This window comes from Phyllobates terribilis, unplaced genomic scaffold (assembly GCF_046119375.1).
Source record: "Phyllobates terribilis strain yellow unplaced genomic scaffold, ASM4611937v1 Scaffold_2__4_contigs__length_985480577, whole genome shotgun sequence".
Taxonomy (NCBI): Eukaryota; Metazoa; Chordata; class Amphibia; order Anura; family Dendrobatidae; genus Phyllobates; species Phyllobates terribilis.
This window is the reverse complement of record NW_027362762.1, coordinates 424,679,495-424,696,306: the sequence shown is the minus strand read 5'-3', so window position 1 is coordinate 424,696,306 and position 16,812 is coordinate 424,679,495. Positions and strand designations below refer to the sequence as shown.

Genomic DNA, 16,812 nt, shown 5'->3' with positions numbered 1-16,812 from the left:
TTTAACTTTTATTCTTAAAGTTACTCATGTTCAATGCTTTTTATGTGTTTTTAGCGCTTTAATATACCCATTAGCTATGCATTCCTTGACATACTTTATGCAGCGAGAATTAAAGTTCTAAATATAATCTAATAGTAGGAGATGAATAGTTCTAGTGAAAAGTTCCTTGACCTCAAAAGCTTTCATTGCGATTGTGCCTTGAAATGTCTATCCATTATAACATTTTAGTGGTATTACTAAAGCATGAACTGTGTCTACTTTTGTTTGCTTGCAATATACATTTTATTCCAAAGTAAAATATTCAGTGGTTTAATAGCGTCATTCATAGTGACTAATTCACCCTTAGTTAACCCTTGCTAAGCATGTTGTCAAGCATTTAAAATATTGTATATAGGCATGACTACCTATGAGAATACCAGCCTGGGCCAGCTGCATGATATCTGTAATGGTCATTAGGAAGAAGGGAACAATCCTTATGTGTTTGGCAAAGTATAGTATCATTATCTTAATAAAGCACTAACATTATCCTAATACTATAAGTACTGGTGTAATTAGATGCCTTTGACATTCTTCGCAAGTCATACCATCCCACCAAACTGTAATCGTACTGTGTGGGTGCTTGTAGTGTGACACGTTGAATGAGACCTCGTATAGCCAGCTCATTGTCGTGCATATGGTGGCACCCATACTCAGAATTTCCTGGCAGATGAGCGCATAATCTCCTTATGTGTTGTCATGCATGTGAAATCCTCTCTCATTAAACCAGCGTTACTTAAAGCTCCCCAATTTGTAAAATAGGCTATCTATTTTCCTTGCTCGTTGAGTCACATCTCTCATCATCTAGATGACTCCTGGGCTATTGTTTCAATGCCCCAGCTTTCTTAGTGGAATGTCCTCCTCCATGTTTACGTTCTTGTAAGGGAATAAAATAATCTTGACCATCGTCTACTGTAGGAATTTCCTATTGAACCTATTCAAGTAAACACAAGGCTGCGGCCATGGATGTTTTATTTTAAACAGGAAGCTTCTTGAATACTGTGTTCTTGTTTGATATGTCAAGATACCTCCAATCATCCAGCAACATTCCATTGTTTCCTTCAACAATATGGAGTAAGAAAAGCATACCAATCAATAAATAAAACCTTCACATTAAACCGTTGTTGCTTTGCCATCTCTGTAGGATCAAAAACATCCTTATGTGAGAATAGAGAAAAAACTGCATTCTGAATTCCCTCCATTTATAGACATAGTGGTCTCATTTTGTTACATAATATACTACATTGGTAGTTGTGATACCGAACCAGAAATAAATGGCTATATGAAATATAAAATATTCTTTGAAAACCATGTACTATTCCATTATATAGTACCCACATGTCAGAATGGAAGCCCTGGCTGCAGTGTGTTTTTATATTCTTTGTAGGGGTCTTACTCTTTGTCTTATTTTGTACAGTATGTGGTTATTCCAACCCGCCGTGCCACAGCCGTAGCTTTGCAGAGCTTCACATCACATCTACTTGGAGACGCGGGGAGTCCATACCTTATTGGTTTTGTAAGTACATTACCGTGATCAGTGTGAATGTACTCTAGTATGTTAAACAATTTATTCATATATATTTGCATACTTGTGTTGAGCTACAGTTGTTCAGTTATAAAGCCTGTTTTGCTACATATTATGAATTAGTCCTCCTGTTAAAACCTGTAACTTAATGAGGCCGGTGACTAGCTCACCTTTGAATCCTATTAGTGGGGTTTCCTTGTCTCTAGATAAATTTCTGCAGTCATTCTGTGACTTTAGATTTCCAAATCATGACAGTGTGCAATGTGCACGCTGTCAAAATGCCGCTGTATTCCCAATTCGAATGGGCAGTTAGGTGAATACAAGTATGCAATTTCCATAGTTTGCGGTTACAAGCCAACTCTATTATCACCCGCTTCACTCAGTGCTTAATTGAAACTCCCTTTAATGAAAAAGAGCATTATTAATATTCCTAATGCATCTTTTAAGATGTACAAGATCATGGAGTATATCATGAGTGCAAAAAATGTACATTGGAAAAGTTGTTCCCATTTGCAATGCTCTGGCATATGGCCGTGCCACAGCAATATAATTGTTGGGGATCCTACTTGTGGTATCCACGTTGACTTTTTTTTTTTTTCTGCGCAATTGTGATTTAGTGCGCTTTCTGTGCAGTGAATAGGGCTATGAAAGAATCGCATCTTAACTAAAGTTGCAGTTCTGTAATTCAGAAGATCAGGGGAGACAAGCGATTGGATTTCTTCATATGATGTGGAAATGACTTATTGTAATTAAGTCCCAACTCTTTCTGTAATGGAAAAAAACTATTTCAGTGGATGGAGAGGTAAACCATGGATAAACTAAAAACACATTGGCCAAAGATGTCAGTAATGTTTAACCTTGCCGAGATTGAGCTATCCTTACAGTTGCAGAGTGCAGTTTTTTAGATGGCCATTTTGGTGAAATCATATTTAGGAATGAGAATTTCACGGAAGCGGAGATGAAACCTAAATTTTAATTTCAGAATAACCACACACAATATTAAAGGGGTTGTCTTAACAGAACTTATCGGCTTATTTTGCTGAGGGAGACCGTGAATGTTGTGTGGCATTCAGATGATAGGTAGTCTTAGTAATAAAAGAAGGTCTCAAGCCTAAAAGAACAGGAGATGCTCATACACATGTCGCCTTTATAATCCCAACATGCAATAATAGTACGTGGACATGGGCTGTCTTCATGAGACAACTTCTTTACTAAACCAGAAAACTTGGGCTCCCAAAAGACAAGGAAATTCATAAAAATCTCACGTATAGGGCATCATCTGTATTCTATGGAATGTGGTCATATGATGGTAAATATAGACGGTCAGCAATGATGGGCTGATCTTGGGGACCACAGCTACCTCGTGGGTTCATATTATAATATATAGACATTGAGGGTGAACAAATCAGTTCAATTTACTACTTTTCACAGGTGAGGGAGTTATAAACGTGCTTCACTCATCAGGCTAATGACACCAGTGACTACGTCTAGGGAAAGTGTGGAATGGCTCCACACGTTGGGATGTTTCCGAATGCTGTGCACATACTTAATAAAATGAAAATAGCAGATGAGCCTAAACTGGAAGGAGTCTACAATGCTGAGGCTGAACTGTTCCCTAAGAGCTCGTCTCGCTCAGCGTGCACATCACGTTTCAGGACTGCAAGGCCATTTCGCAGTTGCAGTTTCTTACATTATTCTAATTGCTTTACTTCCAGCCCTCCGTGTGAAGGTTTTATGGCAATACGATGATGCTTTACTGAAAGTATCAGCAATTTGTAAACTAACTTAAAAGAAAATTCCATTAATACAACTGTTAACACAATGTTCTCTTTACATAACGGAACTAGATGTTATGGATTTTGAGGATCATCCCCAGAAGATTTTTATGATGGAACCCAATGATTACCCTTATAATGTAACTAGATGATGTACACTTTGTAAAGCAAGACCATATTGGTTGAGGGCACATAGATAGAAAAATGTATTATTTTCTTTGAGTCTTTGTTAGATGATATTTCCCTTGCCATTATAATATGGTGAAATCATAGATAGTTGCCATGTAGAAAAATTATACCTTTTGTTATTTCCATGTTGTCACATCTCTCTGTGGAGGTGCAGAATTTTACCTCGATGGTAAAGAACACCCTATGTACTTTTAAAACCCATAATTAAATAGATTTACGAAAAATAATATCATAAATATTTGGAACATCCCCAAAAATAATACCAAATGATCTTGGAATCAGTGACTTTCTACCATGATCCAGGATATCCTTCTCTGTGTACTGAAGTTCTCAAAATGTTTTCTGTACCCTATTATGATATAATACACAATGTCCATGTTAATAGGTCGTTGAATTTTTTTTTTATAGCATCACATTCCTGACTCGAAATATGTCCACACCTCGCAAATGACCCTCGTACGCTGAAAACTGGCACTTTGTTTCCAGACATTATTGCACAATGGTTGTTTAGCTAAACCTAGTTTTCCTCTGTAGTCCCCAGTGCCCAGGTCATTAGGCAGCTAGGCTAAAGTGGATTTCCTCTGTTGTAGAAGCAAATTGTTCTATTTCATCAGTTTGGAGGAGGCTGTTTACATGTCTATTGTTTTTACTTCCCAGATCTCGGACCTAATCCAGGAGAATACCAATAAGTCTCAACTGTGGGAGTTCTTAAGTCTAGGTTATGCATTAATGCTCTGCCCGTTTGTGGTTGTTTTGGGTGGAATGTTTTTCCTGGCTACAGCACTTTACTTTTTGGAAGATCGTGCCAAAGCTGAGCAACAGTAAGTAGAAGTTTACTTGAAATCCGTACAGTTAATTGGTTGTTTAGGGGAACCAATGAAAAGTAGTTTGCTCAATCACCTTTCAGACTGCACAACCCAAATTAGTATAAGGGCCCACTCACACGTCCTGGTGATTCCTGAACATCTGTGTGACACAGCTGTGTGCTGTCCGTGTGACAAGTAACGGCGCGTGGGAAAAGCTGTACAGTTCGCTTTGATCTCAGGTGTCGGCTGCTGAAGGCAACTCTTATCATTGTCCCCTGGTCGCGCTGATCTCAGCACGACCAGGAGACAATGATGGGAGTCCTATTCAGCACCCGCTGAGTACATGCTGTGTAAAATTAAGAATGAAATAAAATAAATGGCGTGGGCTCTCAATGATTATTCCTAACCAGCAGAGGGAAAGCCGCCCACTGTGGGCTGATATAACTAGCTAGGGAAGGGGCCATTAGCCAAAAATGTTCCCTGGCTATTAATAACAGCCCCCAGCTGTTTGATTAGCATTTACTCACTAGATTACTGGGGGACCCCAGAAAAAAATTGACGTAGGGTCCCCCTATAAATGCTACTCAGCAAAGGCTAAACAGACAGCTGCAGGCTGATATTAGGGAAGGGGGCATGGAAACTGGCCCCCTCTGAGGCTAATAACATCAACCCTCAGCGCCCCAGAAAGGGTGCATCAATAAGATGGGGTAATATTTGTGGAGTTCATGTCAGCCTTGTATTGGCAGCTGACATGAAGCCCAGGGTTAGTAATGGATAGAGCTGTAAAAGAGAATGGACAGCACCTCCAAAAACATACGTTGATCTAATGCCTCTCGGCAAAAATATATAAAACTGAACATGAGGTTCTTAGTTTAACATTCTGATCAGACTGTATGAAGCCCACTGCCACGTCACGGCTGCCCGCCCTGCTGGTGCATTGTCGCTGTGGCGGTGGTTGGCGCGTGGCTCCGCTCCCGTTCAGGTAGGAAATGTTAGGACCCACTACGAGGTTTGCCGTGACATGGCAGTGGGCTTCATACAGTCTGATCAGAATGTTAAACTAAGAACCTCATGTTCAGTTATATATATTTTTGCCGAGAGGTATTAGATCAAATGTATGATTTTTGGAGGTGCGGTCCATGCTCCTTTTTTTTGCATTGCATATTCTTTCCCCTTTCTTGGACCAGCACTCCTCCCATTTGGCACAGGTGATTTTAATTAGCAGGAGACTGCAAAGAGGGTCTAGCCTATTTTTGCTCTCATTTGAGAGCTTTAGGAAGGTGAGTCACAATGCTCCTTCATGTAGTGTTGGTGCAGTGTGTCGGCCATAGTTGCTGTGGTTTTGTGCTTGTGGGGCGGCGTGGCCTGGAGTCATGGGGACTCGGTCTTGCAGCATGGGTGCTGTGAGGCACCAGGCCGCCCACCCTGCTGGTGCATTGTCGCTGTGGCGGTGGTTTGCGCACGGCTCCGCTCCAGTTCAGGTAGGAAATGTTAGGACCCACTATGAGGTTTGCCGTGACGTGGCAGTGGGCTTCATACAGTCTGATCAGAATGTTAAACTAAGAACCTCATGTTCAGTTATATATATTTTTGCCGAGAGGCATTAGATCAAATGTATGATTTTTGGAGGTGCGGTCCATGCTTCTTTTTTTGCATTAGTAATGGATAGGCGTACAGTCATATGAAAAAGTTTGGGCACCCCTATTAATCTTAAGCTTAATGTTTTATAAAAATTGGTGTTTTTGCAACAGCTATTTCAGTTTGATATATGTAATAACTGTTGGACACAGTAATGTTTCTGCCTTGAAATGAGGTTTATTGTGCTAACAGAAAATGTGCAATCTGCATTCAAACAAAATTTGACCGGTGCATAAGTATGGGCACCCTTATCATTTTCTTGTTTTAAATACTCCTGCCTACTTTTTACTGACTTACTAAAGCACTTTTTTTGGTTTTGTAACCTCATTGAGCTTTGAACTTTATAGCCAGGTGTATGCAATCATGAGAAAAGCTACTTAAAGTGGCCACTTGCAAGTTGTTCTCCTGTTTGAATCTCCTCTGAAGAGTGGCATCATGGGCTCCTCAAAACAACTGTCAAATGATCTGAAAACAAAGATTATTCAACATAGTTGTTCAGGGGAAGGATACAAAAAGCTGTCTCAGAGATTTAACCTGTCAGTTTCCACTGTGAGGAACATAGTAAGGAAATGGAAGAACATAGGGACAGTTCTTGTTAAGGCCAGAAGTGTCAGGACAAGAAAAACATCAGAAAGGCAGAGAAGAAGAATGGTGAGATCAGTCAAGGACAATCCTCAGACCACCTCCAGAGAGCTGCAGCATCAACTTGCTGCAGATGGTGTCACTGTGCATCGGTCAACTATACAACGCACTTTGCACAAGGAGAAGCTGTATGGGAGAGTGATGCGAAAGAAGCCGTTTCTGCAAGTCGGCTGAGGTATGCAAAAGCACATTTGAAGAAGCCTATTTCTTTTTGGAAGAAGGTCCTGTGGACTGATGAAACCAAGATTGAGTTGTTTGGTCATACAAAAAGGCGTTATGCATGGTGGCAAAAAAACACAGCATTCCAAGAAAAACACTTGCTACCCACAGTAAAATTTGGTGGAGGTTCCATCATGCTTTGGGGCTGTGTGGTCAATGCCGGCACTGGGAATCTTGTTAAAGTTGAGGGACGCATGGATTCCACTCAGTATCAGCAGATTCTTGGCAATAGTGTTCAAGAATCAGTGATAAAGTTGAAGTTACGCAGTGGATGGATCTTTCAGCAAGACAATGATCCAAAAAACCGCTCCAAATCTACTCAGGCATTCATGCAGAGGAACAATTACAATGTTCTGGAATGGCCATCCCAGTCCCCAGACCTGAATATCATTGAACATCTGTGGGATCATTTGAAGAGGCTGTCCATGCTCGGCGACCATCAAACTTAACTGAACTGGAATTGTTTTGTAAAGAGGAATGGTCAAAAATACCTTCATCCAGGATCCAGGAACTCATTAAAAGCTACAGGAAGCGACTAGAGGCTGTTATTTTTGCAAAAGGAGGATCTACTAAATATTAATGTCACTTTTCTGGTGAGGTGCCCATACTTATGCACCTGTCAAATTTTGTTTGAATGCAGATTGCACATTTTCTGTTAGTACAATAAACCTCATTTCAAGGCAGAAACATTACTGTATCCAACAGTTATTACATATATCAAACTGAAATAGCTGTTGCAAAAACACCAATTTTTATAAAACATTAAGCTTAAGATTAATAGGGGTGCCCAAACTTTTTCATATGACCGTATATAAGATGCCCCCATTATAACCACATAGTAAAAGTTTGTAATAAACACCCAGCCTGAAAATAATCCTTTATTTGAATAAAAGTCCATACCATTTTACACATTTATTTAAAAATAAACAACACCGTTATACTCGCCTAACTAACCCCTGGGCTTCCTGTCTGCTGCCAATACAAGGCTGACATGAACCCCAACCCTATTACCCCATTTGCCAACGCACTAGGGCAAGTGGGGAGAGTCGAGGCTAAGCGCCAGATTTGGCACATCTTATTGATGCCATTTATTTTATTTCATTCTTAATTTTACACAGAATGTACTCAGCAGTTGCTGAATACTTATCATTGTCTCCTGCTTGTGCTGATCTCAGCTCGAGCATCTGACGATGATGAGAGATGTCTTCGGCAGCCGGTGCTGGGAAACAGCGCGAACTCTACCGCTGATTCCCAGGCGCTAGTACGTGTCATGATGCCATCCGTGCGTCATCCGTGTGCAGCATGCATTTTGTGCGTGCTGCGCAAAAAAAAAACCTGACGTGTGCGGGTTTTTCACACGGACACAAGGTGTGCGTATGTCTGTATTTGCGGCCCTTAAAAAACCGAACCACATACGGACATACAAAACGGACATGTGACGGGGGCCTAAGAGAGTTTCATTGTGTTGCATAATCATTGCAAAGTTAATTGACTCCACGATGTAAGTACTGAAAGCATACCTCCAACATTTAGAAGAAAAAGGATTATAGTGAACGACTCTGCAGTATAATCATTTTTCAAAATCACTCTTATTAGAGGTTTTTGCTGTTTACCAGCAGCTCGGACCGCTCAAAGTCAATGTTGTAGGCTGCACTAAATTAGGCAATATCTTGGTCTTCATTCTTAGCTGCTGCCTTTAGTGTGAGAAGGGAAATCCTATGACTCTTGATCCCGCACTGAAGACAGTAGCCTAGGAGGGCGGAACACTGCATAATTTAGTGCAACCCCCAGCACCGACTTCAGGCAATTCTGTGCTCCAGGAAAGAGTGGTTTAGAGAAACGATATACTAGAGAGTCCTGCACCATAATACTTTTTTCTTTTGAAGCTGTAGGTACAATTTAAAGTGAAATAATGTATCACTAATGGGGTGAACCTTGGGGTGCTTGTGCTTAATAGTTCATTTTCTTAACAGTATAAATGCTTGACAACTAGCCAATAATGAAGCAAGCATTAGACATGCTGTGTGACTTATAGATACACTACATTGGAAGGCTACTACAACCCCTGGCAAAAATTATGGAATCACCGGGCTCGGAGGATGTTCATTCAGTTGTTTAATGTTGTTGAAAAAAAGCAGATCACAGACATGGCACAAAACTAAAGTCATTTCATATGGCAACTTTAGGGCTTTAAGAAACACTAAAAGAAATCAAGATTAAAAATGTGGTACTCAGTAAGTCTCATTTTTTTCAGACCAAGCAGAGGTAAAAAATTATGGAATCACTCAATTCTTAGGAAAAAATTATGGAATCACCCTGTAAATTTTCATTTCCAAAACGAACAACTGCATCAAATTAGATCTGCTCGTTAGTCTGCATATAAAAAGGAGTGATCACACCTTGGAGAGCTGTTGCACCAAGTGGACTGACATGAATCATGGCTCAAACACGAGAGATGTCAATTGAAACAAAGGAGAGGATTATCAAACTCTTAAAAGAAGGTAAATCATCACGCAATGTTGCAAAAGATGTTGGTTGTTCACAGTCAGCTGTGTCTAAAATCTGGACTAAATGCAAACAACATGGGAAGGTTGTTAAAGGCAAACATACTGGTAGACCAAGGAAGACATCAAAGCGTCAAGACTGGAAACTTAAAGCAATATGTCTCCAAAACAGGAAATGCACAACAAAACAAATGAGGAACGAATGGGAGGAAACTGGAGTCAATGTCTGTGACCGAACTGTAAGAAACCGCCTAAAGAAAATGGGATTTACATACAGAAAACTAAACAAAAGCCATCACTAACACCTAAACAGAAAAAAACAAGGTTACAATGGGCCAAGGAAAAGCAATCGTGGACTGTGGATGACTGGATGAAAGTCATATTCAGTGATGAATCGCGAATCTGCATTGGGCAAGTTGATGATGCTGGAACTTTTGTTTGGTGCCGTTCCAATGAGATTTATAAAGATGACTGCATGAAGAGAACATGCAAATTTCCACAGTCATTGATGATATGGGGCTCCATGTCAGGTAAAGGCACTGGGGAGATGGCTGTCATTACATCTTCAATAAATGCCCAAGTTTACATTGATATTTTGGACAGTTTTCTTATCCCATCAATTGAAAGGATGTTTGGGGATGATGACCTCATTTTTCAAGATGATAATGCATCCTGCCATAGAGCAAAAACTGTGAAAACATTCCTGGAAGGAAGACACATAAGTTCAAGGGCATGGCCTGCAAATAATCCGGATCTCAATCCAATTGAAAATCTTTGGTGGAAGTTGAAGAAAATGGTCCATGACAAGGATCCAACCTGCAAAGCTGATCTGGCAACAACAATCAGAGAAAGTTGGAGCCAGATTGATGAAGAGTACTGTTTGTCACTCATTAAGTCCATGCCTCAGAGACTTCAAGCTGTTATTAAAGCCAGAGGTGGTGCAACAAAATACTAGTGATGTATTGGAGTGTTCTTTTGTGTGTTTGTTTTTCATGATTCCATAATTTTTTCTTCAGAATTGAGTGATTCCATAATTTTTTCCCTCTGCTTGGTCTGAAAAAAATTACCCTTACTGAGTACCACATTTTTTATCTTGATTTCTTTTAGTGTGTGTTAAAGCCCTAAAGTTGCCATTTTAAATGATTTTAGTTTTGTGCCATGTCTGTGATCAGCTTTTTTTCAACAACATTAAACAACTGAATGAACATCCTCCGAGCCTGGTGATTCCATAATTTTTTGCCAGGGGTTGTATACTGTAGTATAAAAAAAAGAATGTTGTAAAAGCCAAACTTGTTTTCTGTGGTCATTAATTAACTGCATGGCTTACAACTAATTTTCACATCACTGAACAAATACTAACCTCATACATGTATATATGGAAAAGTATTTACTGTTTTATAAACTGCCTATGCCACATAATTAGAAATCGACTAATATAACACAGGTCTACAAAAAAATGTTTCAGGCTCCAAGGTTTTTTGCATGGATTTAGGGTATTTTGAGGGTGCCGAATTAAAAAAATCCCATTACTTTTGCTGAATTGTATCTAGTTTTTGAGAGAATTCATCATCCATGAAAATGCATTCCCCCAATGCGACTCGTGTGATACCAAATGCAACAGCGTTTGGTCTCTTTGGTCTGTCTTTTGACTCTTTAACAGTGTCTTGGCTAATGAAATATCCCATATAATTATTTTGTATTTCAATTTGTAGGCTTACAATGCTATAAAAGCGACATTTTGAAGACACAATTCTACTGTAATTAATTAAATATTAAATATCTCAGAAACTAGAGCCAATCTGGCAAAACCGAAGTCATATTGTTAATCAGCACCATAAACTTAATATAAAACCGTTCAGACATCCAAAATCACTGTATACCAGGTGATAATTAGCGAACTCTTATTTAGAGAGTGAGATAAGTGAGTGAATCACTTAACAGTCCTAAAAGTGTCCCTAAACAAGCACTGGTATACCAGTTAATCTGCACTTATTTATGTCCCCATTCACATGGGACAACCAAATTGTTCGTACAATTGTTCTGTTCTCAAGCAGTGTGCATGTAGTCATCACCATGTGTGCTGCTTAAGTGGGGCTATGTGTTGCCAACAACAGTGGTTTTCTATGCTGGCATAAATGATCAGCCGGAGAACATGCGTTTTGCTTGTTCATGGGCTGCTTGGTGTAAGGTTTACCTAGGCCAATGATCGAGAACAAGCGTTCTTGTGCGTATGGACCTTCAACTGCTGTCAGGCACCCTTGGGAGCAACCCGATCAGGCCTTGAAATTCAATATGACCAATCGTTCTTTTCCCTGACATTTGTTGTGGGAAAGTGTTGGCATCCCATATTAGATAATCATCTGGTACTGCCGATATCTGCTGTTTTGCTCAACACTAATCTAGCGTGAATGGGCAGCTTTAAAGACTAGGTAAAACTGCCTGAACTCAAGTCATCCTCAATCCACAGAAAGTGATATTGTGCACAGTGATTAGACAATAATTCCAAAGACCTCTAGCCATCAGAAATTCTTGATGGAAAGTTCTTGTACAAGACTCTAGAACAGTGTTTCTCAACTCCAGTCTTCAGGACCGCCCAACAGATCAGGCTTTCAGGATCTCCTTAATATTGAACAGGTGAGAGAACCTGTGGTCTTTTTTGATGCCTTGATAATAATTCCATCACCTGTGCAATACTAAGGAGATCCTGAAAACCTGATCTGTTGGGGGGGGGGGGTCCTGAGGTTTGGAGTTGAGAAACACTGCTCTAGAATCTCGGGCAACCTGCCTTGCAAGTGTCCTGGCTCTATAGTATAATACATTCTTACTATTATGGTAACAGTGGTTTCTACTGAAATGTTTTAGAAATTATTTTAATTTGTGATATACTGTAGCATCTGCTATCATTGACTATTGACTGCAGGTGAGACTGTTCAAATTTACCACTTTTCTCACCATTTCACAAAAGAGACCACCTTGGATTTAGGAGGCCCGGACACCAGTCTTGGTTTAGGAGGTGTCAGGAGGGAAACAGAGGCCACCAGATGACAAATGTATAACTGCTTTTCACTCCCGGGGTGGAGAGTTGCTTTAATCCAAGTGAAGCTGCAGAATTTTCTATTACTTTTTGAAGCTTTAAACATTAACTTAAATACATTTGAAGTTATTATACTCGATGTAATTTACCCAGTAACAAGTGCACTTGTCTGTCTCCACGTAACATATTTAATAGCTTTGTCTGCTGTCCTCGTACACAAGCTTTGTCCATCTGTAAAGCTTCTGAAGGGATTGGTTGCTGGGATAGGTAGCACTGTATTGTGTGAGGCCAGGTGTGCTCTGCATTGACCATAGACAGCTGTATCCTGAGGTTTCACTATGGTACCCAGCTTCTGCCCGGATGACATTACAGCAGACAAACAAAAGCATTGACAAAGATTGCAATGTTTCTTTGTCTGGTGAGGGTTTGCCCGGTGGTGAATAGTATATCTCCGTTAAAAAGAGTGCGTTTTCTTCCCACTAGTGAGCCGTGTTCAGATCCATCTGATGGCAGCTGTACTGACTCAGAAGAAGCTTCCATCTTGTAGCTTTTAGGTTGGTCTCATTTTTTTTTTCTTTGGTTTTAACATTCCAATTTTCTGTTCTGTTTCATATAATTTGAGGCTTTCGTGAAATTATTCTTTTTGCTTATTAATTTTCTTTTGACATTCTTGCATTATTTTACAAGTAACTGTCCTGATCCTAGCCAGGGCACTTAGATTGATTATACAGATTTGTGCAGAATTTATTTTTCAGTGCTTTAATATTTAATATCTAGACAAGAGTCATGCATTGAAATTACTTAGAGAAGCCAAGTTTTGAATAGCTGATTAAGGAGTGAGGGACCATTACAAATCAAGACTTGTCTGATAATTCCAAATATTAAGCACAATTCTATGTTCTTTCGCAATGACTTACATTTGTATGCCCTGTTGATTGCAATGTTAAAGAAGAGATGTTCTCCTGTGTTTATTTTGGCCACTCTACAGTCCAAGGCCCAGATTCATCATTTCTGTTTCTTCAGTTTTCTGGAGTCATTTTCTCTTTATTAGTGGTGTTAGTATTTGTACCTTATTCACTATAGGTTTCTCGTAAATTTTAAGGTCGATTTTCATGTTTCTCAACTTTTATTATCCAGATGTTTTAGACAGGTTCATGAAATGTGACTTTTACCAAATGTCACTTTTTTTGACAAATTTTACTCCAGTCCGTTCCTGGAATAAGGTTTCTGGAGGAGTTTTCAATTTGACCCATTTTTAGAGAAACGTGAGACTTTTTAAACTTTTTACAACTTTTGATGCTGAGTAGTGGACAGAAATGTTTAAAGCACCACTCCAGCATATTTTTTTAATTTCAGCGCTGGAGTGGTGCTACTACTCTAAGTTCCCTACACCTAGTATTATACCTCCCAGCTTCCGTCTCAAGCTCTTCTGCTATGATCCCGCGCTGACATCTTGTGATCGCAATTTCTGACTGTCCGGAAGACAGAGGTAATGGTCACAAGCTCTCAGTGTAAGTCTATGAGAGCCTTGTTCTGGTCATAAACTGCTGGTGACCCGACAGGAGTTTTAAAAAATTAACACGCCTCTACTAAGCACAAGGAACTTGGATCAATAGCACCACTCCAGTGATGCAATAAAAAATCGCTCGAGTGGCGCTTTCAAAACAAAAATAGGGGCATTTTTTATTTTGTGCCAAAATCACAAACTGTATGCGCCATTTTCAAGAATTTGGTGCAAAAAAATGTCAGCGAATACAACGAGACAAAAAAATAAAAGTGACTGCAACTAATTGCAAATGATGAATTGGTCCCCAAGTGTGTACAGTTCAGACTTGCCAACCATCCAAAAATTCCAGGACAGTCCTTAAAAATCAGTCACTTTTTTGCCCTGTCCATAAAAAAAAAATTTAAGGCGTCAATGATTTTTTTTTTAGGCTGAAGAAACTTATGCAGATTGTTTTGACTGTAATTATCATCAATTTCCAGCTCACAGTGAGGGCAGCTGATGTCTACATATCAGAATAATGGGCTGTAGACAAATATTCCTTATAATCTTTATTACTTGCTATGGTTTTCCAATGTGTCCATAAAAAATATTGTCTGTCCTTGATTTTTTAATAAGTTGTCCAGAAATAATAAAAAGTCAACTTTACAACCCTAGTACAGCTCCACCAAGAAGAGTTGATTGATAGTGATGCAGCGCTACTAATGTTATTCTAATGGAATATGAATAATGTATAACATATATATATAGACCATTGTCCTAACCTATTTCCACATACACCTTTTAAAATTTATCTTAAAGCACCACTTCGGCATTATTTTTTATTTCACCGCTTGAGTTTTATGATTATGCATTTTCCCTGCCCCTAGTAATTTACTTATCAGCCACCATCTTTTACTCTTCCAGGTGTCGCTTTGGTCCTGTTCTGCCATCTTGTGACCGCAGCTCCTGATTGGTCGGAAATCAGAAGTAACGGTCACAAGCTCTCAGTGTAAGTCTATGAGAAACTAGTTCCGGCTCTCATAGACTTACACTGAGAAGTGATTTCCGATCCCCCCAGCAAACATTTTAGAAATCCGGTAGGCCACAACTAGCAGAAGACAAATGGAGTGGCGCCGAGAATACACAAGAAGATGGCGGCTGGTAAGTATCTTACTATGGGCTGAAAACTCCGGAGTGGTGCTTTTGAGTATTGTATGGCCTGCTGCATTTTATAAAACATCAGTCTGTTAATTTGACCCATGTCTATCACTTCTTGTGTTTTACCTTAGTTTTCAATTATAGAAGCCAATGATAATTTAAAAAAGCAAACACAGAACATCAATTATCACTGATCATTGTGAATAAGTATGTAGGAAACACAAGCACTAAGCACTATATACTCAGTAATGTTAGCAGGTGCATAACATCCCGTATATAGCAAAAAGTACCTGACTGTCTGGTCTAACCTTCTTTCACACACAATCATTCTTTGTTCTTGAGCTGGATATAGCGTATACCGCTGCCGGTCTACTACAGTGAGCGAGCAGCCTGAATTACAGGTTTGTCAAAGGGATAGTACAGTTGATGTGCTGATGTAACATGCGCTTGTAACATGCAGAGTATTAGTATTGTACGGTATCTATTATGCTTCTTTCTTTTTTTAAATAGATCTAAGGATCTGCCCATTTGGGATCCTTTATAATGGATTGAGTATTAAAAAAAAACAAAAAAGAACTGACATGTAAAAAGTTGAATGCAAACTGATGCCAAACTGAGCTCAACGTTTCCGTTTTTGAATGGATCCTGTAACTGAACGTTTTATTTCCATTTTTATGCTTCCCAAACAGATCATAAAAATATCTGTAACTGACATGTGAACACAGTCTAAGGGCTCATTCAGATGTCCAGATGTTTTCTCGTATGAATGCTATGTGTTTTGACTGATCTTACTTGTTCGTATGATAGTCCATGATGTAGTTTACATGACTGATCTTTTTTTCCTCTGACCGAGTGGTCCGCATAGAAGCACGGAGACATGTTTGATATTGATTTGACTCTCAGATGAAAATTGGCAGTGAAAAAAAATTTAACAGCACTTGGATCCCAACCGTGTGCTGGCCAATTTTCATAGGCTGTTTGATTAATAGGAGAAGCTTACGTAACCTCTTCCTCTTTTTTTTTTTTCTCCACTTTTTTTTCATTTGAGAAAAACTTATGAAACTATGACCAAACTCTGGTGATAAAAAAAACTTACACACTGACCAAACTCTGACACTCAGATCAAAAACACTGATGAAACTTTGACCGTTTTTCTCTTACAAGAAAAATCACTGATATCTGAATGAGGCCTAATAGTAAATAATTTCTTATGTGTTTTTTTTTTTTTTTAAACATTTACTGTAAGAGCATACAAACGGGAATTTATCAAAACTGGCCTTTCATGCTCCAGTGGGTTTGTGCTTCAAAACTGGCATAAGATTTGTTATACCCATGTACAAAAAAAACTATAATTTAAGGCAACAGGTGACACAGACTAGTTGGAGCCTATGTGCTAGTGCACATGGACAATTTTCCACAGAGACATCAGTTCTGCATAGAAAAAAAAAATGCAGCATGCCCCAGTCTGGTCATATTCAGGTATAGTAGGCAGCTCCTGCACCTGTTTGTTATGCGGACAAGAGCACAGAGCTGCTCACTGAGCCAGTCACATCTTACTTGACTGGTCTGCAAAAGTTAAGCACTTGTGAACTTAACATTAGGCTAGATTTACACATACAACTTTTTGAGCATGAGCAGATATCCATTTTTCTCTTTGGTTCCATGACTAGCTTTGGTAAAAAAATAAATCTGCAATGATTATTGCATGTTTGAATCCAATGTAGATTTCAGGACCAAAAGCCCCCCAAAAAAAATAAAAAAAATAACGGAAAGGGGAAATTTGCAGACAAATTCAGTGGG

General features: G+C 39.3%; 1 protein-coding gene across 5 annotated transcripts in view; it reads left to right on the top strand.

Moving 5' to 3' along the window:
- Positions 1-16,812, top strand: part of SPNS2 (SPNS lysolipid transporter 2, sphingosine-1-phosphate) — a 174,485-nt gene that overhangs the window by 142,354 nt on the left and 15,319 nt on the right. For 3 of the 5 annotated variants that reach the window (XR_012282928.1, XR_012282934.1, XM_073665186.1), the window contains exons 10-12: positions 1,454-1,552; positions 4,183-4,346; positions 12,852-12,922. Coding sequence is in view for 3 of the 5 variants with exons in the window: in XM_073665186.1 (XP_073521287.1) it covers positions 1,454-1,552; positions 4,183-4,346; positions 12,852-12,915 (327 nt within the window). In the remaining 2 variants the exon portion in view is untranslated. The remainder of the gene's footprint in view (positions 1-1,453; positions 1,553-4,182; positions 4,347-12,851; positions 12,923-16,812) is intronic. The other 2 variants (XM_073665187.1, XM_073665189.1) reach the window with 1 other exon arrangement.